This window comes from Bombina bombina, chromosome 10, assembly GCF_027579735.1.
Source record: "Bombina bombina isolate aBomBom1 chromosome 10, aBomBom1.pri, whole genome shotgun sequence".
Taxonomy (NCBI): Eukaryota; Metazoa; Chordata; class Amphibia; order Anura; family Bombinatoridae; genus Bombina; species Bombina bombina.
The window spans coordinates 150,463,966-150,488,899 of record NC_069508.1 but is presented as its reverse complement, the minus strand read 5'-3'; the positions used below and the strand labels follow the sequence as shown (position 1 = coordinate 150,488,899).

The 24,934-nt window shown below is 38.3% G+C and overlaps 1 protein-coding gene across 1 annotated transcript in view; it reads right to left on the bottom strand.

The window, feature by feature from the left end:
- ARMH1 (armadillo like helical domain containing 1) overlaps window positions 1-24,934 on the bottom strand; it is a 195,596-nt gene that overhangs the window by 117,357 nt on the left and 53,305 nt on the right. Inside the window, exon 6 of the mRNA XM_053693387.1 lies at window positions 19,637-19,756. Within this exon, the coding sequence (XP_053549362.1) occupies window positions 19,637-19,756 (120 nt within the window). The remainder of the gene's footprint in view (window positions 1-19,636; window positions 19,757-24,934) is intronic.

The window sequence follows — 24,934 nt, the reverse complement described above, 5'->3', positions numbered from 1 at the left end:
AATAGATTCTTAGAAAAAGGCTACAACCATGATACTTTGAAAGAGGATATCACCAAAATTAGAAATTTGGACAGAAAGAACATACTCATCAAAAAACAAAGGGAAGATAACCAAACCAAAGAAATCATAAAAGTACCCCTAGTAACCAACTATAGCTGTCACCACAAATATTTAACGAAAATTTTAAATAAACACTGGCATTTGATCAAATCAGATCCGATTTTAGGGAACAGTATTTCAGAGTACCCTAGTATTGTTTTTAGAAAAGCAACTAACATTAAAAGTATCCTTGCACCTAGTGATTTTAAAGGATTACTTTCTGTTATAATTTTTAAGCTAAACAACTAACATATTAAAGTTAATAAACATTAATTAAAACCTACTGACCTATATTTTCTCCAAAACGAAGTTTCATAACGTTCTAAAAGTTATATCTTTTATTCGCCGATGAGGTCACGTTATCCTGCCCACTATTTTCAGCACTGTGTGTTCAAAATACTTAAACCAATAACTTTGTGTTTAAAGCGCCATTTTGAAACCTAGGTATTGTAAACGGATTGGTACAGAGCAAAGGATACCCACGGAGTGGGTTTGGAAAACAATTAAATTTGCAGACAAGATTTCTGATATACGGTAGAGATATGTTAATGAAATGCTATTAATAAAAAGCGTATTTGGGGTAGTTAGTTAGTAACAGGCATAGAAAATATTTACTTACAGTGGCCCTTTAAGCAAAAAACAAAAAGAATGAGAGATAAGGATTTAACTGGAAAAAAACTACAGGGCTATTACCCCTGTTATAGTTGTAAAGCTTGCCAACACAGTACCAAATGCAAAGAGTACACATCCACAAACACGGGTAAAAAATATAAAATCCAAGAGACGATTAGGTGTAGTGATAAGGGGATCATATATTTGATCCAATGCACTTGTGGGAAACAATATTTGGGAGAGACCTCTAGAGTTCTGAGAACAAGAATTAGAGAACATCTAAATTTAATCAAAAAAGGAGACCAGGACACTAGGTTGTATGAACATTTTAGGACAGCACACCATAATAATGTAAATGACCTCAAATATTGGGGGGATATGTCGAATTAATAAACCATGGAGAGGAGGAAATTTTGATAAATTGCTCCTTAGAAAAGAAGCAGAATTGATCTTTGAGCTCCAAACTCTGTACCCTCAAGGACTTAACTCTGAATTAGATTTGCACCCATTCATTTTAGAGTAAGATTAACGTGAACCCCTTCCAGCACATTTATTTCTGTTTGAAGAATAGACATTAGAAATGAAAACAATTTTTATTCACACAAATACTGATTTTTAATATAAAGTTTTTTGTTGGGAATTACTTTTATTCTTATTTTAAAGAAATAAGTTTTTAATGATTGATATTTTATTATAAGATCGCAACAATTAACTAAAATCGACTACCATTACCATACCATAATAGGATAGATTTTGCATTGTATACAGATATGGTAAAGTTACAAATAACCTCTTATATGTATTTTAGCAAATAGCTTATTTCAACATGGAGCAATGATAGACTCTACGATATATATCAACACAAATAGACAATATCGGTTTAACAACTTTGTTGTATAATTTTTGTCCTGGAGTTTTTATATATAAAAAACATGAACATGAGTCTTTCCATTTATTTGCAATTAGATTGTCTTAAAGAAAAACCCCTATTTAAGTGATATCATTTTTATTTTTAATGTATCTTTTATATACTTTTTATGCATCCTTGTTCTGTTCATACACAAAGCAGCATTCATTATTTTAAACCGCAATTGTACAGTTTTCTTTTATGTATGATAATTTAAACTTTGTGCCAAGGGGGCGGAGCTAGCTGCCTAAGAGAATGGTCGCCTTTTTGCAGAGCTCCTGTTTCTAGTCTTATTATATGGGGCTTATTTGCTTATTCTGTAGCTAAATGTTACCCAGAGACAGATATTAAGCTTATGTGATTCTCAAGAACGTGTTCGGGAGCAAAACAGCTTTTAATAACCTGATTCACTGCGTGCCAAAGCAAACCCATGGCTACTCAGCGGACTGAGTTACTCAAGATGGCGCTGACCTCGTGGGGTGAGGAACTTAGAGCCATGATAAATTCTCACTTTTCTAATCTGTCGAAAGCGCTTACAGTTGCAACTGGGCATGATTTGCCAGCCATGTTTGAACTGAGCCATCAGGAGAAGTCGCAGAGCCCTCCAGATGACAGTCCCCGCAACTGCCTTACATCATATGTGCCAGAGGTGAGCTGTCTCGGAGCGATCTCTACACAGGAGGATAAGCTCTTATCTTTATGGCACACACAGATCCCGGACACCGCAGCTGTTTCTTCAAACACTGAGGCGGCATACTGCATGTTGCAGTCCACTAAATCGTACCCTAGAAATGAAAAGTTTGGCTCATCCTCCCCCTCCCTTCTGATGTGGGAGTCCTGCGATGCTGTAGTTTCATCAAACAGAGAAGATTTATCTGTGCTTCTAAGCCGAGACCTTAATCTGCAGCTGCTGGAGCGGGGAGGAGGACTTGGCCTTGTTCGAGGCGACCTTTCTAGTCTTGGGACCTGGAGTAAGGACATTACCGAACAATACGCTACTGAAGCAGTCTGGCTTACGACGACACCTACCACACTACCTCGCCTCAAATCTGGCATTGGTTGAGGGCTGTCTGTGTTTATACAGATACCGGACATATAATGGATATGTCGGCTGAGCTACGCATCAAAGTTTTATAGGGACATTGGTTACCTGGCGAATTGTGTTCTGACTATGATATACCATGTGTTTTTAAGGGTATCTCATCTCTGCAAACACTGCAAGCATGACGGCCTTAAACCTGGCCCCACTATAAATTTGAATTATTACGAAGCAGGATAAGTGTATTAGTAATTTACCAGATATTATATATGTGCAGTTTGCTGTTTATTTTTTCCTGGATGCTGATTTTATGAATGTGTTTTCTCCCTTGGTTCTGCATGGATTGAACTATATTCATTCATACTGCCCTCTGTGAGACATAATTTTGTTTTGTTGGTTAAACCTAAGATATATTTATATGTGCCATATAACTATATAACCCTATAAAAAGGCTCTACGATATGATATTTGCTGTGCAATTGTTATAAGAATGTGGGCTTAGAGCCTGTCACGTAGCATTGAATTGTACTGAGTTACTATATTTTGAGCACTATGAGTTCCAGATATGGCATCTATCAAACCTTTTTTGCCTACATATTAGCTTGCTGCGATTAACGTCAGTTACACATGCTTAAATATTTTACTGAAATGTTATGTTACTCAACTGAGTGTTACATAGGGAGTAGTATCGTTGTTCTTTTTATATATAAAGACATAGAAACACAGGCGCTTGATCTCCACTCATACGTATAAACACTTAATTACTTACCTGAGAGTAACTAAGATATTAGTTTTATGGTATCACTTTGAGACCTCTAACTTATTTGAGTGAGCTAAGGCAGATTTATATAGAATAGAGATGTGAGGCACTTTGTTATTATCCTATACCAGGGTGAACTAAGGAAGTCATTCTTAATGCTTTGATTGCTAAGATTTATTATGCTTTCAAAAATAACTCCTGAACCTAACTTAACTGGCATTAATAGTATTATCTAAGTACCTCGGGGAGGCTAAGTAGAATTACACATCTATACATATGAGGGTTTTGCCTGCAGTTTGGACATAGGGCCCATGTCTAGACAGCATAATTTATGAGTACGAGTTTGTGGAACAGCCATGCCCACTATTTTCACTTTCACTTTTCACTCCCACTATAATACCTGATTAATAGCAATACTTTATACTCTATAATGTGTTTATTATGAGCCTAAGGGTGATGTATCTATTGAGTTTTATTATCACATATGCCCATTTTAATTGCCCATACAAGCCATTCATTCATAGACTCATAGAGTCCATTTACAAAGTCCTATGGTTGTATCCCCCCCCGCCCACCTCTAAACTCTGGGATTTGTAATCAGTCCCAGTGGTTTGCGCGGTTTTCCTTGTTAAATACCGCAAACAGAATTATTTAGGTGTAACAATATATTGAATATTTGGGATTTATGACGTTTTGTGAAAAGAGAATAAGCCCTAGAATGAGCATTCATGAAACATTTTTTTGATTCTATGTATGTTGCTAACCAAGTCTTATTTATATACAGACAGTTTAAACTTGAAATCCTATCTGACTATGTTTAAATTTATAGGTAACAGCTCATTAGTTGTTGGAAAAGCATTATAAAACAAAAAATTACGAGGCTTTCATTTGATTTGGGACTCTAACTATGGCTTTACAACCGATTGTTTTTGCATCTTCTGTTTTTTATGCTGGAAATCAGTACTATTTATGTTACAGTCTCGCTTATCTTGTGATGCTATTTTGTTTCTTTATTATGTCTGTATGTCATAACCTTATTTGCCTCAATAAAAATTATTTAAAAAAAAAAAAAAAAACTTTGTGCCAATATAACGGAATAGAGAGATATGATTGCTTTATAGAGGCTATTTGACAACCACAATATTCCACCTTAATGATTATCCACCTTAAGAAACATACGTCATTAGAATCAATAGACCAATCACAGACGAATGATACGCATATAAAGAAGCAAAAAACATGTCTGAACCATCTTGATAAAGCCATGGTACATGGCGAAACGCGTTGAAGGAATCAGACAGCCAACTACCAAGTGTTAATATAGCACGGTTTCCAAGGATTACGAGAGATTGTACAGAACTATTTCACCTCTCTCCAACGTACTCTGCGCAGAGTTTCTTCATTCAGAGCCGGATCTACTTCCGAGATGATCAGTGACACCGCCAGCTGTTAGGAGCCGCTCCAGACACCTGTGCCTGACCTCGACAGAGTATCCAGTCCAAATTTGAAGCAGGTAGGCACTGTAGAGGTGTTGCGGCCCTACAGTTAGGTTGTATTTGTCACTCTATTTGCGAATAAAACAACAATCTGGTAGACACGCCAGCACAGTACTAAGGTGTCAAACTTACCACCTTTTAACTAAATAACGGATCTGTCTGTTTGATTGGTAACCGCTAAAAAGGAACTGAACTCTTTCGTTATATTTAGGATTACAATTTTGAATGTAAGAACATTCAGGTGGATATTAGTCCTTATTACTGTGAACATAGCCTGGTAACACCTAACGGCATAAGATTGAGCTCACAATCTCAAAAGGAACAAACTACTTGCTGCACAAAGTTGCAATATATTTTTTCTATATTAAGTTTTATTGTTCTAAGAATGTCAGATATCTATATATAGATTTTATTAGATCTCTGTGTTCAACGTATATGTTTATGACCGGTCATACATTTTAGTCCTACATATTGTATTAATGTATATTTGTGTTTTATCACATAACTAGTTTTAAATATCGCTTCTTAATAGAATAAATTTATCCTACTATTTGCAATCATCTAATCTCTGTGTATTGTGTCCAAATAAATATAGTATATCACCACCTACATAGAGGTGAATATAATTAACCAGAATTAGAGTATTTATTTTCAATAGACACATAAGTGTTTTTTAATCTCAAACGTAGTATTCCCCGCAGCTGTTAGCGCACATATGCAATTTTTTCTTTAGTTTATTCACTAATTAAAATAGCCAGTAGGTGGAGCTGTCCACTTGTGTTGCAGCAAAGTTAAGCAAGCTTAGCAGGTCTGAAATGAATCTGTGTACACAGATCAGACCAGAGCTATCGAGCAAGATCTAGCAACCACTTCCCTATTATCTTCCTGTCCAGCTGCTTGAGGTGAGGGTGCCTAACTGCTTATTGATCACTGCAGATTGAAATGCATAGAATAGGTGCAGACCCAATATTATCTAACATGCTAACAATGCAGAGAACTGTTGCAGAATTGCAGAAATATGCAAGTAAAAAACGTTTTTGTTCATTAAACTTAGTTTGATGATACAGTCTGTTGTGTGATTATTTTATTAGGTGCTGTTAGCAAATGTTTTTGTTCATTAAAGGGACACTAAACACCTGCTGCAAATTCTGCAATCTAACTTCTGCTGTCAATCATAAATATAATTCATATCTAGTAATCAAGGATGTGTATGCACTCTGCGCAGTTTACCCCAGTATGTTCAAGATAAGGTTGTCAAACAGAATGCTGATACTGCTCTCAATGCTGCTATGTTTGCAGCCATATTGTAACGCATGCTTTACTCACAGGCACATCAGTCATGTGATGCACATACTCTTATTTATCCAGTTTAGAGGAGAATTATCAGAACACTCGCTCACTGTGGAGCTAAGCAAGTGCTACATTAGCTGTATATATTATTACATTTATCTAATGTGCCTCATATAAAAAAAATTCAGTTTGTGAAGGCATTCTAATAAAAGCACTGAAACTTTTTTTTCATTATAAATACATCTGCACTATTGACTGCAGCACAGCTGCAGGAATGCACAGTCACACCTCTGTGAACGGTTGTAATTTCTCTTAGCAAACTACGGAGGGGAAGACGGGGAGGGGGCATGTTCGTTGGAAGATAGCAGCTCTGCTGAATAAGTAATGTATGCAGTGTTAGTTTTTCAGCTGCTATCTTCCAACGGAACATGCCTCCTCCCCCTCCAGGAAATTACAGATATTTAAACTAATTACACCTAATCTAATAGCCCTATCAAAATAAAAAAATGCCCCCCCAAACTAAAAAAAAACCCTAGCCTAAACTAAACTACCAATAGCTCTTAAAAGGGCCTTTTGCGGGGCATTGCCCCAAAGTAATCAGCTCTTTTACCTGAAAAAAAAATACAACCAACCCCCCCAAACAGTAAAACCCACCATCCACACAACCAACCCCCCAAATAAAAACCTAACTAAAAAAACCTAAGCTCCCCATTGCCCTGAAAAGGGCAGTTAGCTCTTTTGCAGGCCCAAAGTCAATAACCTAAAAATAAAACCCACCCAATACACCCTTAAAAAAACCTAACACTAACCCCCTGAAGATCGACTTAACGGGAGAAGTCTTCATCCAAGCCGGGCCGAAGTCCTCAACGAAGCCGGGAGAAGCTTTCATCCAAGCCGGGCGAAGTGGTCCTCCAGACGGGCAGAAGTCTTCATCCAGACGGCATCTTCTATCTTCATCCATCCGGCGCAGATTGGAACAGCCAATAGAATGCAAGCTCAATCCTATTCGCTGATTGCATCTGATTTTTTCTACCTTAATTACGATTGGCTGATGGAATTCTATCAGCCAATCGGAATCTAAGGAACGCCATCTTGGATGACGTCACTTAAAGGTACCTTCATTCATTTTAGTTGTCAGATGAAGAGGATGCTCCACGTCGGATGTCTTGAAGATGGACCCGCTCCGCGCCGGATGGATGAAGATAGAAGATGCCGTCTGGATGAAGACTTCTGCCCGTCTGGAGGACCACTTCACCCGGCTTAGATGAACACTTCTCCCAGCTTCGTTGAGGACTTCGGCCCGGCTTGGCTGAAGACTTCTCCCGGTAAGTCGATCTTCAGGGGGTTAGTGTTAGGTTTTTTTAAGGGTGTATTGGGTGGGTTTTATTTTAGGTTAGGAACTTTGGGCCTGCAAAAGAGCTAACTGCCCTTTTAAGGTCAATGTCCATCCAAATGCACTTTTCAGGGCAATGGGGAGCTTAGGTTTTTTTAGTTAGGTTTTTATTTGGGGGGTTGGTTGTGTGGGTGGTGGGTTTTACTATTGGGGGTGTTGTTTGTATTTTTTTTTCCAGGTAAAAGAGCTGATTACTTTGGGGCAATGCCCCGCAAAAGGCCCTTTTAAGGGCTATTAGTAGTTTAGTTTAGGCTAGGGTTTTTTTTAGTTTCGGGGGGCATTTTTTTATTTTGATAGGGCTATTAGATTAGGTGTAATTAGTTTAAATGTCTGTAATTTGTTTTTATTTTCTGTAATTTTGTGTTTTTTTTTTTTTTGTACTTTAGATAATTGTATTTAATTTATTTAATTGTTGTTAATTTAGGTAATGTATTTAATTGGAGTGAAGTGTTAGGTGTTAGTGTAACTTAGGTTAGGTTTTATTTTACAGGTACTTTTGTATTTATTTTAGCTAGGTAGTTATTAAATATAATATAATAATATAATATTTATATTATTACTAATATAACTATTTAATAACTATTCTACCTAGTTAAAATAAATACAAACTTGCCTGTAAAATAAAAATAAATCCGAAGCTAGATACAATGTAACTATTAGCTATATTGTAGCTAGCTTAGGGTTTATTTTATAGGTAAGTATTTAGTTTTAAATAGGAATAATTTAGTTAACGATAGGAATATTTAGTTAGATTTCTTTTAATTATATTTAAGTTAGGGGGTGTTAGGGTTAGACTTAGCTTTAGGGGTTAATAACTTTAATGTTGGGGACGGCAGATTAGGGGTTAATAAATGTAGGTAGGTGGCGGCAATGTTAGGGACGGCAGATTAGGGGTTAATAATATTTAAATAATGTTTACGAGGCAGGAGTGTGGCGGTTTAGGGGTTAATATGTTTATTATAGTGGCGGCGACGGGGGCGGCAGATTAGGGGTTAATAAGTGTAGGTAGGTTGCAGCGACATTGGGGCGGCAGATTAGAGGTTAATAAATATAATGTAGGTGTCGGCGATGTTGGGGGCAGCAGATTAGGGGTTCATAAATATAATGTAGGTGGCGGCGGTGTCCGGAGCGGCAGATTAGGAGTTACAAAATTAATTTTAGTGTTTGTGATGCGGGAGGGCCTCGGTTTAGGGGTTAATAGGTAGTTTATGGGTGTTAGTGTACTTTTTAGCACTTTAGTTATGAGTTTTATGTTACGGCGCTATGGAAGTCCCATAGAAAAAACAGAATTTATGCTTACCTGATAAATTACTTTCTCTTGTGGTGTATCCAGTCCACGGATTCATCCTTTACTTGTGGGATATTCTCCTTCCCTACAGGAAGTGGCAAAGAGAGCACACAGCAGAGCTGTCCATATAGCTCCCCCTCTAGCTCCACCCCCCAGTCATTCGACCAAAGGTTAGGAAGAAAAAGGAGAAACCATAGGGTGCAGTGGTGACTGTAGTTTAAACAAAAATGTTTTACCTGACTTAATTGCCAGGGCGGGCCGTGGACTGGATACACCACAAGAGAAAGTAATTTATCAGGTAAGCATAAATTCTGTTTTCTCTTCTAAGGTGTATCCAGTCCACGGATTCATCCTTTACTTGTGGGATACCAATACCAAAGCTTTAGGACACGGATGAAGGGAGGGAACCAGACAGGTACCTTAAACGGAAGGCACCACTGCTTGTAAAACCTTTCTCCCAAAAATAGCCTCAGAAGAAGCAAAAGTATCGAATTTGTAAAATTTGGAAAAAGTATGCAGTGAAGACCAAGTCGCTGCCTTACAAATCTGTTCAACAGAAGCCTCATTTTTAAAAGCCCATGTGGAAGCCACTGCTCTGGTAGAATGAGCAGTAATTGTTTCAGGAGGCTGCTGGCCAGCAGTCTCATAGGCCAGACGGATGATGCTTTTCAGCCAAAAGGAAAGAGAGGTAGCAGTCGCTTTCTGACCTCTCCTCTTACCAGCATAGATAACAAACAAGGAAGATGTTTGTCTGAAATCCTTAGTTGCTTGTAAATAGAACTTTAAAGCACGAACTACATCAAGATTGTGTAACAGACGTTCCTTCTTCGAAGAAGGATTAGGACACAGAGAAGGAACAACTATTTCCTGGCTAATATTCTTGTTAGAAACAACTTTAGGAAGAAAACCAGGCTTGGTACGCAAAACTACCTTATCTGCGTGGAACACCAGGTAAGGTGAATCACACTGTAAGGCAGATAATTCTGAAACTCTTTGAGCAGAAGAGATAGCTACCAAAAACAAAACTTTCCAAGATAACAACTTAATATCTATGGAATGTAAAGGTTCAAACGGAACCCCTTGAAGAACTGAAAGAACTAGATTTAGACTCCATGGCGGAGCCACGGGTTTATAGACAGGCTTGATTCTGACTAAAGCCTGAGCAAACGCTTGAACGTCTGGTACCTCTGCTGACGCTTGTGTAAAAGGATAGACAGAGCAGATATTTGTCCTTTTAAGGAACTAGCTGACAATCCTTTCTCCAATCCTTCTTGGAGAAAAGACAATATCCTGGGGATCCTAATATTACTCCATGAGTAACCCTTGTATTCACACCAACAAAGATATTTCCCCATATCTTATGGTAGATTTTCCTGGTGACAGGCTTTCTAGCCTGAATCAGAGTATCTATAACTGACTCAGAGAAACCACGCTTTGATAGAATTAAGCGTTCAATCTCCAAGCAGTCAGACGTAGACAATTCTAACACCACATTCACTTTACCCTCCCGAGAGAGACCCTAGTGCTTAGAGCCGGCAAATAGAATGACTGGGGGGTGAAGCTAGAGGGGGAGCTATATGGAAAGCTCTGCTGTGTGCTCTCTTTGCCACTTACTGTAGGGAAGGAGAATATCCCACAAGTAAAGGATGAATCCGTGGACTGGATACACCTTACAAGAGAAAAGACTTTACGTAAACCTGCAAGACTCATAATACCAGCAGGCGTAAAAAAGCAGCGTTAGGACCTGTTAACGCTGCTTTTTTAGCATACCGCAAAACTCGTAATCTAGCCGTTAATTAATAATAGAGAGGATATACTCCTTAAGTTTCGGAAAAACTTCAGATGAACTCTCCTGGAAAAAACGTTGATATTGTAAAATCCTTTTATACTCTGAAGCGCAGAAAAACCCTGTTTAGGGTTAGAAATAGACTCAGCACACTAGGTCCAAAGCTAATCAGAGACATGCAGCTTAGAATCATAAACTGGAAGGGGTTAAAGTTTCAGAGGCTCTCCCTGCTAGAAAATCAGCTGATGGACCAGAAGCCCGAGCTGCGCTAGTTTGCTCCATAGTAACAGGAGACAAAAAGCTTTAGTATCAGAGAGAAACTGAAGCCAATAAGCACAAATAGCTAACCCTGAATGGAAGAAAAGGCGCAATGAAAAACTGATTAACCCTTAAAGAGACATAAAACCCAACATCTTTTCATTCAGATAGAACATACAATTTGTAACAACTTTCCAATTTATTTCTATTATTACATTTCCTTTGTTTTCTTGTTTACCTTTTTGAAAAGCAGGGACGCAAGTTCTGGGGTGTGGACGTGCCTGCAGCACTATATGGTATCAGTTTTGCAATGTTATACATTAGCAAAAGCACTAGATGGCAGCACGCTACCTATCTAGAGATTTCTTCAACAAAGAATAACATGAGAAAAAAGTACATTTCATAACAGAAGTAAAATGGAAACTTTTTTTTTAAATTGTATTCTCTATCTAAATCATGAAAGAAAAAATTTGGGTTTCATGTCCCTTTAAGAGAGAAACAGTAACAATAATAAGGTGCTGTCAAATAACCTATGAAAAACTGTAAGGAAAAAAGGCTTACATAGCAAATAACAGCATATAAAGGGTTAAATAAAATGTGTTGATCAGAGTTCCTTGCCACCTTCACTGGTCCTGAGAGCCTTCTTTACATGCTGAATAAGTTACAGCAACACATGACCCGAAAAAGATTATGGGGCGCATTTATCAAGCACCGTATGGAGCTTGAAGGGCCGTGTTTCTGGCGAGCCTTCAGACTCGCCAGAAACACCAGACATGAAGCAGCGGTCTAAAGACCGCTGCTCCATAACCTGTCCGCCTGCTCTGAGGAGGCGGACAGAGATTGCGTGAAATTAACCCGATCGAAGACGATCGGGTTGATTGACACCCCCTGCTAGCGGCCAATTGGCTGCGAATCTGCAGGGGGCAGCGTTGCACCAGCAGTTCACAAGAGCTACTGGTGCATTGCTGAAAGCGGAGAGCGTATTGCTCTCCGCATTCAGCGATGTCTGTCGGACCTGATCCACTGATCGGATCATGTCAGACAGACATTTCATAAATAGGCCCCTATATCTCAGAAAATGCATTTTTGTTTTGGTTAGGTTATTTTTAATTTAGATTTTTTTTAAGTACAGGTTTTTTGTTTTGCAAAAGAGCTTAATGTCTGGTGCCTTTTTTAGGGCATTTTCTTTAGGATAGAGTTTTTTAACTTAGTTTTTTTAGGATAGGGTTTTTTAGATTAGCATTTTTTAAAGATAGGTTTTTAATGTTTGATAAGTAAAACAAAGAAAAGCACCTCATGGTGGAGAAAAAGACTTTCTGATGGACAATTTTAAAGAACTACGTATGTAGGAGGGTATTTACAAAAGTGCAGCACTATATATAAGTGCTGATACGCAGGCTGGGCCTCTCAGTCTCCAGCTGACTGTCTCTCAGGGATATCGGTGGCAAATCAGATGTTTGTTATGAAACATAAAGCACAGAGAGAAAACCCAATAGTGCAGCACAATTTTGATGCCAAAGGTATATTGTGAAATGAGTGCATATATTACTCACATTTGGTAGTGCACTAGAAAATAGTCTCCCAGGAGGAATAATGATGAGTTCAGGAATCCAAAGCCAGCTCCAGGAAAGGAAAAGGAATAAAGTAGTACAAGGCAGGTACTACTTAAAGAATTTTAATTCTTAAAACAATAAAATCAACAATACAACGCATGTCTCAGCTATAAGTGGTTATTTCATCAGGCATAAAATAACAATGGTGTGTGTCGCCTTATATACACATCCTAAGATTAGTTTCCATGGTTACATCTATATACAATAAAAAAACCAAACATAAAAAAAGATGAAACTTCAATTTAAAATTCTCAGAAATGTGCTGTAATATGTTTCCTGAGCTCATCATTTTCAGGGTTTGAAATATATTCCTATATCTTAAATATATATTCTTAATTTCTACATAAAAGAGCTTAAAGGGACATTAAACCCAAAAATGTTCTTTCATGATCAAGATAGAACATACAATTTTAAACAACTTTCTAATTTACTTCTATTATCTAATTTGCTTCATTCTTTTGATATTCTTTCCTGAAAAGCATATCTAGATAGGCTCAGTAGCTGCTGATTGGTGGCAGCACATGGATGACTTGTGTTATTGGCTCACCCATGTGCATTGCTATTTCTTCAACAAAAAATATCTAAAGAAAGAAGCAAATTAGATAATAGAAGTAAATTGGAATGTTGTTTAAAATTGTATTCTCTGTCTGAATCATGAAAGATTTTTTTGGGGTTTAATGTCCCTTTAACTGGAAATTTGCAGATTTTTGGGGCATCTAATAGGTTCTCAGAGGGTCATGTGATCAAATCTAAAATGGTCTGTAATTGGATGATAATTATAAGCAACCTGACAGGCTGAAAGAAAATATAAATGACAGCTGTCAGAAATGTGCTGTAATATGTTTCCTGAACTCATCGTTTTCTGGGTTTAAAATATATTCCTATATCCTAAATATACACTCTCAATTTCTACATAAAAGAGCTTAACTAGAAGTCTGCCATTTTTTGAGCCATCTGATAGGTTCTTGGAGGGTCATGTGATCAATTTTTTAATTTTACTTTTATTTATTTAAGTGTCCAACTGGATGTTAAAATCACATAATCTTGTTAAAGAAAACATAACTGGATTCTATTTGTTCATTCCGTTTTTCTAGAAATCCAATTGGACACAGAAATCACATCATCTTAATGTTAAAAGACATAACTGGGTCAAGGATTATAAAATATCTATGTATAATTGTGATTCTTTTTAAATGTTTGAGCAAATGCCAGATAAATGCCCTTCCCAGAGGGGTGTTTTTTTTTTGGTGGTTTTAGTATAGGGCTTTTTATGCAAAAGAGCTGATTACTTCACTTAGGGCACAGCTTGAAAAATGCCATTTTCAGGATAGTGTAGGTGGAAAACCTTTATAATCTATATTTTTAGTGCAACTTTTTTCTCAGCCCAAACTCTTTGCACAAACTTTCAAGTTGTGTAAAAAGTTTGAGCGTAAAATGGGATTGTGTTTGAGCAATTGCATTTATTATCAGCCTGCAATACAAGCTCAATTTTGCGCAAGACGGGGGCTATTGAAAGTATGTGGAGCACAAACAAACTCATGGTAATACAAACACCGCTCCATTTGTAATACGAAATCGAACTAAAAAAATACCCCACTCCATCAGTAATGTAGCCCTATATGGGGCAAAGCCTATGGCCTAGATTTGGAGTTTGGCGGTAGCCGTGAAAACCAGCGTTAGAGGCTCCTAACGCTGGTTTTAGGCTAGCCCGGGATTTGGAGTCACTCAAAAAAGGGTCTAACGCTCACTTTTCAGCCGCGACTTTTCCATACCGCAGATCCCTTACGTCAATTGCGTATCCTATCTTTTCAATGGGATCTTTCTAACTCCGGTATTTAGAGTCGTGTCTGAAGTGAGCGTTAGAAATCTAACGACAAAACTCCAGCCGCAGAAAAAAGTCAGTAGTTAAGAGCTTTCTGGGCTAACGTCGGTTTATAAAGCTCTTAACTACTGTGCTCTAAAGTACACTAACACCCCTAAACTATCTATGTACCCCTAAACCGAGGTCCCCCCACATCGCCGCCACTCGATTAAATTTTTTTAACCCCTAATCTGCCGACCGCCACCTACGTAATCTTTATGTACCCCTAATCTGCTGCCCCTAACACCGCCGACCCCTATATTATATTTATTAACCCCTAACCTGCCCCCCACAACGTCGCCGCCAGCTACCTACAATAATTAACCCCTAATCTGCCGACCGCAAAGCACCGCTACTTAAGTTATCCTTATGTACCCCTAATCTGCTGCCCCTAACACCGCCGACCCCTATATTATATTTATTAACCCCTAATCTGCCCCCCTCAACGTCGCCTCCACCTGCCTACACTTATTAACCCCTAATCTGCCGAGCGGACCGCACAGCTACTATAATAAAGTTATTAACCCCTAATCCGCCTCACTAACCCTATAATAAATAGTATTAACCCCTAATCTGCCCTCCCTAACATCGCCGACACCTAACTTCAATTATTAACCCCTAATCTGCCGACCGGAGCTCACCGCTATTCTAATAAATGTATTAACCCCTAAAGCTAAGTCTAACCCTAACACTAACACCCCCCTAACTTAAATATAATTTAAATCTAACGAAATTAATTAACTCTTATTAAATAAATTATTCCTATTTAAAGCTAAATACTTACTTTTCAAATAAATCCTAATATAGCTACAATATAAATTATAATTATATTATAGCTATTTTAGGATTAATATTTATTTTACAGGTAACTTTGTATTTATTTTAACCAGGTACAATAGCTATTAAATAGTTAAGAACTATTTAATAGCTAAAATAGTTAAAATAATTACAAAATTACCTGTAAAATAAATCCTAACCTAAGTTACAATTAAACCTAACACTATACTATCATTAAATTAATTAAATAAAATACCTACAATTACCTACAATTAAACCTAACACTACACTATCAATACATTAATTAAATACAATACCTACAAATAACTACAATGAAATAAACTAACTAAAGTACAAAAAATAAAAAAGAACTAAGTTACAAAAATAAAAAAATATTTACAAACATAAGAAAAATATTACAACAATTTTAAACTAATTACACCTACTCTAAGCCCCCTAATAAAATAACAAAGACCCCCAAAATAAAAAAAGCCCTACCCTATTCTAAATTACTAAAGTTCAAAGCTCTTTTACCTTACCAGCCCTGAACAGGGCCCTATGCGGGGCATGCCCCAAGAAGTTCAGCTCTTTTGCCTGTAAAAAAAAACATACAATACCCCCCCCCCCAACATTACAACCCACCACCCACATACCCCTAATCTAACCCAAACCCCCCTTAAATAAACCTAACACTAAGCCCCTGAAGATCTTCCTACCTTGTCTTCACCTCACCGGGTATCACCAATCGGTCCTGGCTCCAAAATCTTCATCCAACCCAAGCGGGGGCTGGCGATCCATCATCCGGTGGCTGAAGAGGTCCAGAAGAGGCTCCAAAGTCTTCATCCTATCCGGGAAGAAGAGTAGATCCGGACCGGCAACCATCATCTTCCATGGCATCTTCTATCTTCATCCGATGAGGACCGGCTCCATCCTGAAGACCTCCACCGCGGACCCATCTTCATCTTCTATCTTCATCCGATGAGGACCGGCTCCATCCTGAAGACCTCCACCGCGGACCCATCTTCATCCGGCGACGTCCAACTGAAGAATGACGGTTCCTTTAAGGGACGTCATCCAAGATGGCGTCCCTCGAATTCCGATTGGCTGATAGGATTCTATCAGCCAATCGGAATTAAGGTAGGAATATTCTGATTGGCTGATGGAATCAGCCAATCAGAATCAAGTTCAATCCGATTGGCTGATCCAATCAGCCAATCAGATTGAGCTTGCATTCTATTGGCTGTTCCGATCAGCCAATAGAATGCGAGCTCAATCTGATTGGCTGATTGGATCAGCCAATCGGATTGATCTTGATTCTGATTGGCTGATTCCATCAGCCAATCAGAATATTCCTACCTTAATTCCGATTGGCTGATAGAATCCTATCAGCCAATCGGAATTCGAAGGACGCCATCTTGGATGATGTCCCTTAAAGGAACCGTCATTCTTCAGTTGGACGTCGCCGGATGAAGATGGGTCCGCGGTGGAGGTCTTCAGGATGGAGCCGGTCCTCATCGGATGAAGATAGAAGATGCCGCTTGGAAGATGATGGTTGCCGGTCCGGATAGGATGAAGACTTTGGAGCCTCTTCTGGACCTCTTCAGCCACCAGATGATGGATCGCCAGCCCCCGCTTGGGTTGGATGAAGATTTTGGAGCCAGGACCGATCGGTGATACCCGGTGAGGTGAAGACAAGGTAGGAAGATCTTCAGGGGCTTAGTGTTAGGTTTATTTAAGGGGGGTTTGGGTTAGATTAGGGGTATGTGGGTGGTGGGTTGTAATGTTGGGAGGGGGGTATTGTATGTTTTTTTTTACAGGCAAAAGAGCTGAACTTCTTGGGGCATGCCCCGCAAAGGGCCCTGTTCAGGGCTGGTAAGGTAAAAGAGCTTTGAACTTTAGTAATTTAGAATAGGGTAGGGCATTTTTTATTTTGGGGGTCTTTGTTATTTTATTAGGGGGCTTAGAGTAGGTGTAATTAGTTTAAAATTGTTGTAATATTTTTCTTATGTTTGTAAAAAAAAAATTATTTTTTGTAACTTAGTTCTTTTTTATTTTTTGTACTTTAGTTAGTTTATTTCATTGTAGTTATTTGTAGGTATTGTATTTAATTAATGTATTGATAGTGTAGTGTTAGGTTTAATTGTAGGTAATTGTAGGTATTTTATTTAAAGGGACATAATACTCATATGCTAAATCACTTGAAACTGATGCAGTATAACTGTAAAAAGCTGACAGGAAAATATCACCTGAGCATCTCTATGTAAAAAAGGAAGATATTTTACCTCACAATCTCCTCAGCTCAGCAGAGTAAGTTCTGTGTAAAAGGTTATACTCAGCTACTCCCAGCTGCAGGTAAACAAATTTACAAAAATGAAGAAATGAACAGCAGCCAATCAGCATCAGCAGTGCTGAGGTCATGAACTCTTACTGTGATCTCATGAGATTTGACTTAACTCTCATGAGATTTCATAGTAAGCTTCCTTTACCTAATTGGTGAAATAATATGAGAGTGCACGATGCTAGTCCCTTCAGATGTCCCAGGACAAACACACTAAAATGCTGCTTAGAAATCCTTTACAATGGGAGGTGGCTACTGAGGAACTTTTGAGGTAAAATATCTTCCTTTTTTACATAGAGATGTTCAAGTGATATTTTCTAATCAGCTTTTTACAGCTATGCTGCATCACTTTCAAGTGTTTAAACATTTGGGTATCATGGCCCTTTAATTAATTTAATGATAGTATAGTGTTAGGTTTAATTGTAACTTAGGTTAGGATTTATTTTACAGGTAATTTTGTAATTATTTTAACTATTTTAGCTATTAAATAGTTCTTGACTATTTAATAGCTATTGTACCTGATTAAAATAAATACAAAGTTACCTGTAAAATAAATATTAATCCTAAAATAGCTATAATATAATTATAATTTATATTGTAGCTATATTAGGATTTATTTTACAGGTAAGTATTTAGCTTTAAATAGGAATAATTTATTTAATAAGAGTTAATTAATTTAGTTAGATTTAAATTATATTTAACTTAGGGGGGTGTTAGTGTTAGGGTTAGACTTAGCTTTAGGGGTTAATACATTTATTAGAATAGCGGTGAGCTCCGGTCGGCAGATTAGGGGTTAAAAATTGAAGTTAGGTGTCGGCGATGTTAGGAAGGGCAGATTAGGGGTTAATACTATTTATTATAGGGTTAGTGAGGCGGATTAGGGGTTAATAACTTTATTATGATAGCGGTGCGGTCCGCTCGGCAGATTAGGGGTTAATAAGTGTAGGCAGGTGGAGGCGACGTTGTGGGGGGCAGATTAGGGGTTAATAAATATAATATAGGGGTCGGCGGTGTTAGGGGCAGCAGATTAAGGGTACATAAGGATAATGTAAGTAGCGGCGGTTTACGGAGCGGCAGATTAGGGGTTAAAAATAATATGCAGGGGTCAGCGATAGCGGGGGCGGCAGATTAGGGGTTAATAAGTGTAAGGCTAGGGGTGTTTAGACTCGGGGTACATGTTAGGGTGTTAGGTGCAGACGTAGGAAGTGTTTCCCCATAGCAAACAATGGGGCTGCGTTAGGAGCTGAACGCGGCTTTTTTGCAGGTGTTAGGTTTTTTTTCAGCTCAAACAGCCCCATTGTTTCCTATGGGGGAATCGTGCACGAGCACGTTTTTGAGGCTGGCCGCGTCCGTAAGCAACTCTGGTATCGAGAGTTGAAGCTGCGTTAAATATGCTCTACGCTCCTTTTTTGGAGCCTAACGCAGCCTTTATGTGGACTCTCAATACCAGAGTTATTTTTATGGTGCGGCCAGAAAAAAGCCGGCGTTAGCTACGCGGGTCCTTACCGACAAAACTCTAAATCTAGCCGTATGTGATTTGTATGTATAAAATTAGGCAATATGGTCTTGATTCTCTTAGCAAAAACATTTTGGTAAAGTTTATTATGCCTACGTATGCTGCTGAAAACAGCCAATAAGATTTAATAGAAGCATTTTTGCTAATAGAAGGATACTGAAAAAATGCTTCTATTTAAAACTGAAATGCATTCATGCAAATTTCAGTTTTCTCTCCCTTTAATATATTGAGAGACGTAAGACTAGTTAGTGGCCATTTCTATATTTGTTTCCATTGTAGAACCTCATTAATATCATAGGAATCCTTTTTTTTTTTGCCTCTCTTATATTAAGGGGGATAACTGTTTATTATAGATTCTTTACTATATGTTTGGTTTTCTAACCTTTACTGCATTCTCTGATTGGGGGGTTTGTAATCAATGAATTTTAAGTTATTTTTCCAATTTATGTTTGGAAAATAAAAGTTACTGATAGAAAGTCTACAACATTTATGTAATAGGAGATATTTGTCTAATTTGGTCAGATAAGACACACATGTATTGCTTCACGTGAGTGCTTAGGGGATGCTCTTGTTCTATATATAACATATAATGTGATCACCTACCATCAAATACTTGTTTCCCTTTAATATTCTCTTTTCTGGAGGGTCTCAAGAGAGACACTAATCCTTTCAGCAAGGCCGAGCAGACCTCAGTAGATGCAAGCTGCTTGATGAGCTGGAGAGCTGAAAATAAGCACACATAACATTGTTGGTTTCACCACATCAAGAAAAGAATGAGAAGCAGCGATAGGGAATCTGATACATGTTAAGCTAAGGGAATAACATTTACATACTAAGTATGAGCATAAGTGATCTCTTTAAATTTAGTACAAGCATTGGTTATGAAGAACACACATGCAAAATTCAACCAAGCACCTGTAACGGGTTGTACTTTTCTCTCCTTCAAGTGTCTTAGAGAATGGTTATTCTATATTCTAGATAGCAGTGCACCAAACTATAACTATAAAACTATAACTAATATGCCTGAGGAAACGGCGTATGAGCCGAGAAACGCGTTGCATTTACAGGGGGCTTGACTGTATGCCCCTAGTTCACTCCTTTGTATATGTATTTTAATTTGTTTTTAATAAATAGAACTTTTCAATTTTTAAAAAATACTCTTGTGAGTGATTTTACCTACCTGCACCTGCTTGGAGTGGAACCTAACACACTGAAGTCTGCCACTTTTGGATATTGCATCCTAAGGAAAAGTCCCTTGGTGGTGAGCTGACACACCTTACCATAATATGCCAGCTTGCTCCTACTAGCACATAAGTGTGCTCATCTAATATGTGAGTACCCAATCTTTCTTTGTGCTAAGTCAAACACCATATCCTTTGTGATCTGCACAATTTGGTGCTTTTCCTGTGTTTTATTTTCCTACTACAGTTAATGACTGATATCCTCTGTGGGTGAGCTGTCACACCTGATAAAATCTGCAGCCTGTCCCTACAAGCACATAGGTGTGCTCCAGAGCCTTGTGAGTACCCATTTGGCTTTTTTCTGTGGCTTTATGCTTATTTGATGATACTACACATGAGGCGCCCCTTTGTTTTGTCTTTTATATAGCATCTCTGGACCATTGTTGGTGAGGAGGAGGCTGCCATCGTTGGGAAGAAAGATACACTTCTTAATCTGAAATTGAACTTTCCTTTAACATGCCAAATTGCTGGCAATTCTAATTGTATTTACATGCTTATATATCATTTAGGTTATCACTAGCTATTTATTAGTGCTCACCCTTTTGTTGTGAAAACTATAATGTATATATAAGTAGTGGAGGTTCCTCCATATGGGACAGTAAGGAAACCCCCCAAAAGTGTTTTTTTTTGGGCAAAACTAAAAATAAATGAAATGTAATTTGCCAAAATATAAAAATAAATTAAAATGCCATTGTAAAATGTTATTTTTCAGTTTTAAAAAGAAAATATTAGAAAGTACAGTCAAAAATCATAATCTAAGGGTGTTTGTTTAAAGTGAAGGTAAACTTTGATGAATGAAAGCCTGTTTTTTTAAAACACTATTAAAAACAGGGGCACTTTCATTCATCTAAGTTTAGAAGGCAGCTGTTTTGATTAAAAACTTACCTTTGTTTTTTTCACAGCCAGAGCAGCTTCCCCCATCTGGAGATCCTCTCTTCACACTTTATCAATTACTAATCCGGCTTCCTCCAATCACGGCATGGCCTCAGGCAATGACTACCCTGGGGGGAAAGCCGTAATTGGAGGAAACTGGATTAGTCATTGCTGACGTGTGAAGAGAGGATCTCCAGGTGGGGGAAGCTGCTCTGGCTGTGAAAAAAACATAATTTATGTAAGAACTTACCTGATAAATTCATTTCTTTCATATTAGCAAGAGTCCATGAGCTAGTGACGTATGGGATATACATTCCTACCAGGAGGGGCAAAGTTTCCCAAACCTCAAAATGCCTATAAATACACCCCTCACCACACCCACAATTCAGTTTAACGAATAGCCAAGAAGTGGGGTGATAAAAAAGTGCGAAAGCATATAAAATAAGGAATTGGAATAATTGTGCTTTATACAAAATCATAACCACCACAAAAAAAGGGCGGGCCTCATGGACTCTTGCTAATATGAAAGAAATGAATTTATCAGGTAAGTTCTTACATAAATTATGTTTTCTTTCATGTAATTAGCAAGAGTCCATGAGCTAGTGACATATGGGATAATGATTACCCAAGATGTGGATCTTTCCACACAAGAGTCACTAGAGAGGGAGGGATAAAATAAAGACAGCCAATTCCTGCTGAAAATAATCCACACCCAAAATAAAGTTTAACGAAAAACATAAGCAGAAGATTCAAACTGAAACCGCTGCCTGAAGTACTTTTCTACCAAAAACTGCTTCAGAAGAAGAAAATACATCAAAATGGTAGAATTTAGTAAAAGTATGCAAAGAGGACCAAGTTGCTGCTTTGCAAATCTGATCAACCGAAGCTTCATTCCTAAATGCCCAGGAAGTAGAAACTGACCTAGTAGAATGAGCTGTAATTCTCTGAGGCGGAGTTTTACCCGACTCAACATAGGCAAGATGAATTAAAGATTTCAACCAAGATGCCAAAGAAATGGCAGAAGCTTTCTGGCCTTTTCTAGAACCGGAAAAGATAACAAATAGACTAGAAGTCTTTCTGAAAGATTTAGTAGCTTCAACATAATATTTCAAAGCTCTAACAACATCCAAAGAATGCAACGATTTCTCCTTAGAATTCTTAGGATTAGGACATAATGAAGGAACCACAATTTCTCTACTAATGTTGTTGGAATTCACAACTTTAGGTAAAAATTCAAAAGAAGTTCGCAACACCGCCTTATCCTGATGAAAAATCAGAAAAGGAAACTCACAAGAAAGAGCAGATAATTCAGAAACTCTTCTGGCAGAAGAGATGGCCAAAAGGAACAAAACTTTCCAAGAAAGTAATTTAACGTCCAATGAATGCATAGGTTCAAACGGAGGAGCTTGAAGAGCCCCCAGAACCAAATTCAAACTCCAAGGAGGAGAAATTGACTTAATGACAGGTTTTATACGAACCAAAGCTTGTACAAAACAATGAATATCAGGAAGAATAGCAATCTTTCTGTGAAAAAGAACAGAAAGAGCAGAGATTTGTCCTTTCAAGGAACTTGCGGACAAACCTTTATCTAAACCATCCTGAAGAAACTGTAAAATTCTCGGAATTCTAAAAGAATGCCAAGAAAAATGATGAGAAATACACCAAGAAATATAAGTCTTCCAGACTCTATAATATATCTCTCTAGATACAGATTTACGAGCCTGTAACATAGTATTAATCACAGCGTCAGAGAAACCTCTTTGACGAAGAGTCAAGCGTTCAATCTCCATACCTTTAAATTTAAGGATTTCAGATCCTGATGGAAAAAAGGACCTTGTGACAGAAGGTCTGGTCTTAACGGAAGAGTCCACGGTTGGCAAGAGGCCATCCGGACAAGATCCGCATACCAAAACCTGTGAGGCCATGCCGGAGCTACCAGCAGAACAAACGAGCATTCCTTCAGAATCTTGGAGATTACTCTTGGAAGAAGAACTAGAGGCGGAAAGATATAGGCAGGATGATACTTCCAAGGAAGTGATAATGCATCCACTGCCTCCGCCTGAGGGTCCCGGGATCTGGACAGATACCTGGGAAGTTTCTTGTTTAGATGGGACGCCATCAAATCTATTTCTGGAAGTTCCCACATTTGAACGATCTGAAGAAACACCTCTGGGTGAAGAGACCATTCGCCCGGATGCAACGTTTGGCGACTGAGATAATCCGCTTCCCAATTGTCTACACCTGGGATATGAACCGCAGAGATTAGACAGGAGCTGGATTCCGCCCAAACCAAAATTCAAGATACTTCTTTCATAGCCAGAGGACTGTGAGTTCCTCCTTGATGATTGATGTATGCCACAGTTGTGACATTGTCTGTCTGAAAACAAATGAACGATTCTCTCTTCAGAAGAGGCCAAAACTGAAGAGCTCTGAAAATTGCACGGAGTTCCAAAATATTGATCGGTAATCTCACCTCCTGAGATTCCCAAACTCCTTGTGCCGTCAGAGATCCCCACACAGCTCCCCAACCTGTGAGACTTGCATCTGTTGAAATTACAGTCCAGGTCGGAAGCACAAAAGAAGCCCCCTGAATTAAACGATGGTGATCTGTCCACCACGTTAGAGAGTGTCGAACAATCGGTTTTAAAGATATTAATTGAGATATCTTTGTGTAATCCTTGCACCATTGATTCAGCATACAAAGCTGAAGAGGTCGCATGTGAAAACGAGCAAAGGGGATCGCGTCCGATGCAGCAGTCATAAGACCTAGAATTTCCATGCATAAGGCTACCGAAGGGAATGATTGTGACTGAAGGTTTCGACAAGCTGCCATCAGTTTTAGACGCCTCTTGTCTGTTAAAGACAGAGTCATGGACACTGAATCTATTTGGAAACCCAGAAAGGTTACCCTTGTTTGAGGAATCAATGAACTTTTTGGTAAATTGATCCTCCAACCATGATCTTGAAGAAACAACACAAGTCGATTCGTATGAAATTCTGCTAAATGTAAAGACTGAGCAAGTACCAAGATATCGTCCAAATAAGGAAATACCACAATACCCTGTTCTCTGATTACAGACAGAAGGGCACCGAGAACCTTTGTAAAAATTCTTGGAGCTGTAGCAAGGCCAAACGGCAGAGCCACAAACTGGTAATGCTTGTCCAGAAAAGAGAATCTCAGGAACCGATAATGATCCGGATGAATCGGAATATGCAGATATGCATCCTGTAAATCTATTGTGGACATATAATTCCCTTGCTGAACAAAAGGCAAGATAGTCCTTACAGTTACCATCTTGAACGTTGGTATCCTTACATAACGATTCAATATTTTTAGATACAGAACTGGTCTGAAGGAATTCTCCTTCTTTGGTACAATGAAGAGATTTGAATAAAACCCCATCCCCTGTTCCTGAACTGGAACTGGCATAATTACTCCAGTCAACTCTAGATCTGAAACACAATTCAGAAATGCTTGAGCTTTTACTGGATTTACTGGGACACGGGAAAGAAAAAATCTCTTTGCAGGAGGTCTCATCTTGAAACCAATTCTGTACCCTTCTGAAACAATGTTCTGAATCCAAAGATTGTGAACAGAATTGATCCAAATTTCTTTGAAAAAACGTAACCTGCCCCCTACCAGCTGAGCTGGAATGAGGGCCGCACCTTCATGTGGACTTAGAAGCAGGCTTTGCCTTTCTGGCTGGCTTGGATTTATTCCAGATTGGAGATGGTTTCCAAACTGAAACTGCTCCTGAGGATGAAGGATCAGGTTTTTGTTCTTTGT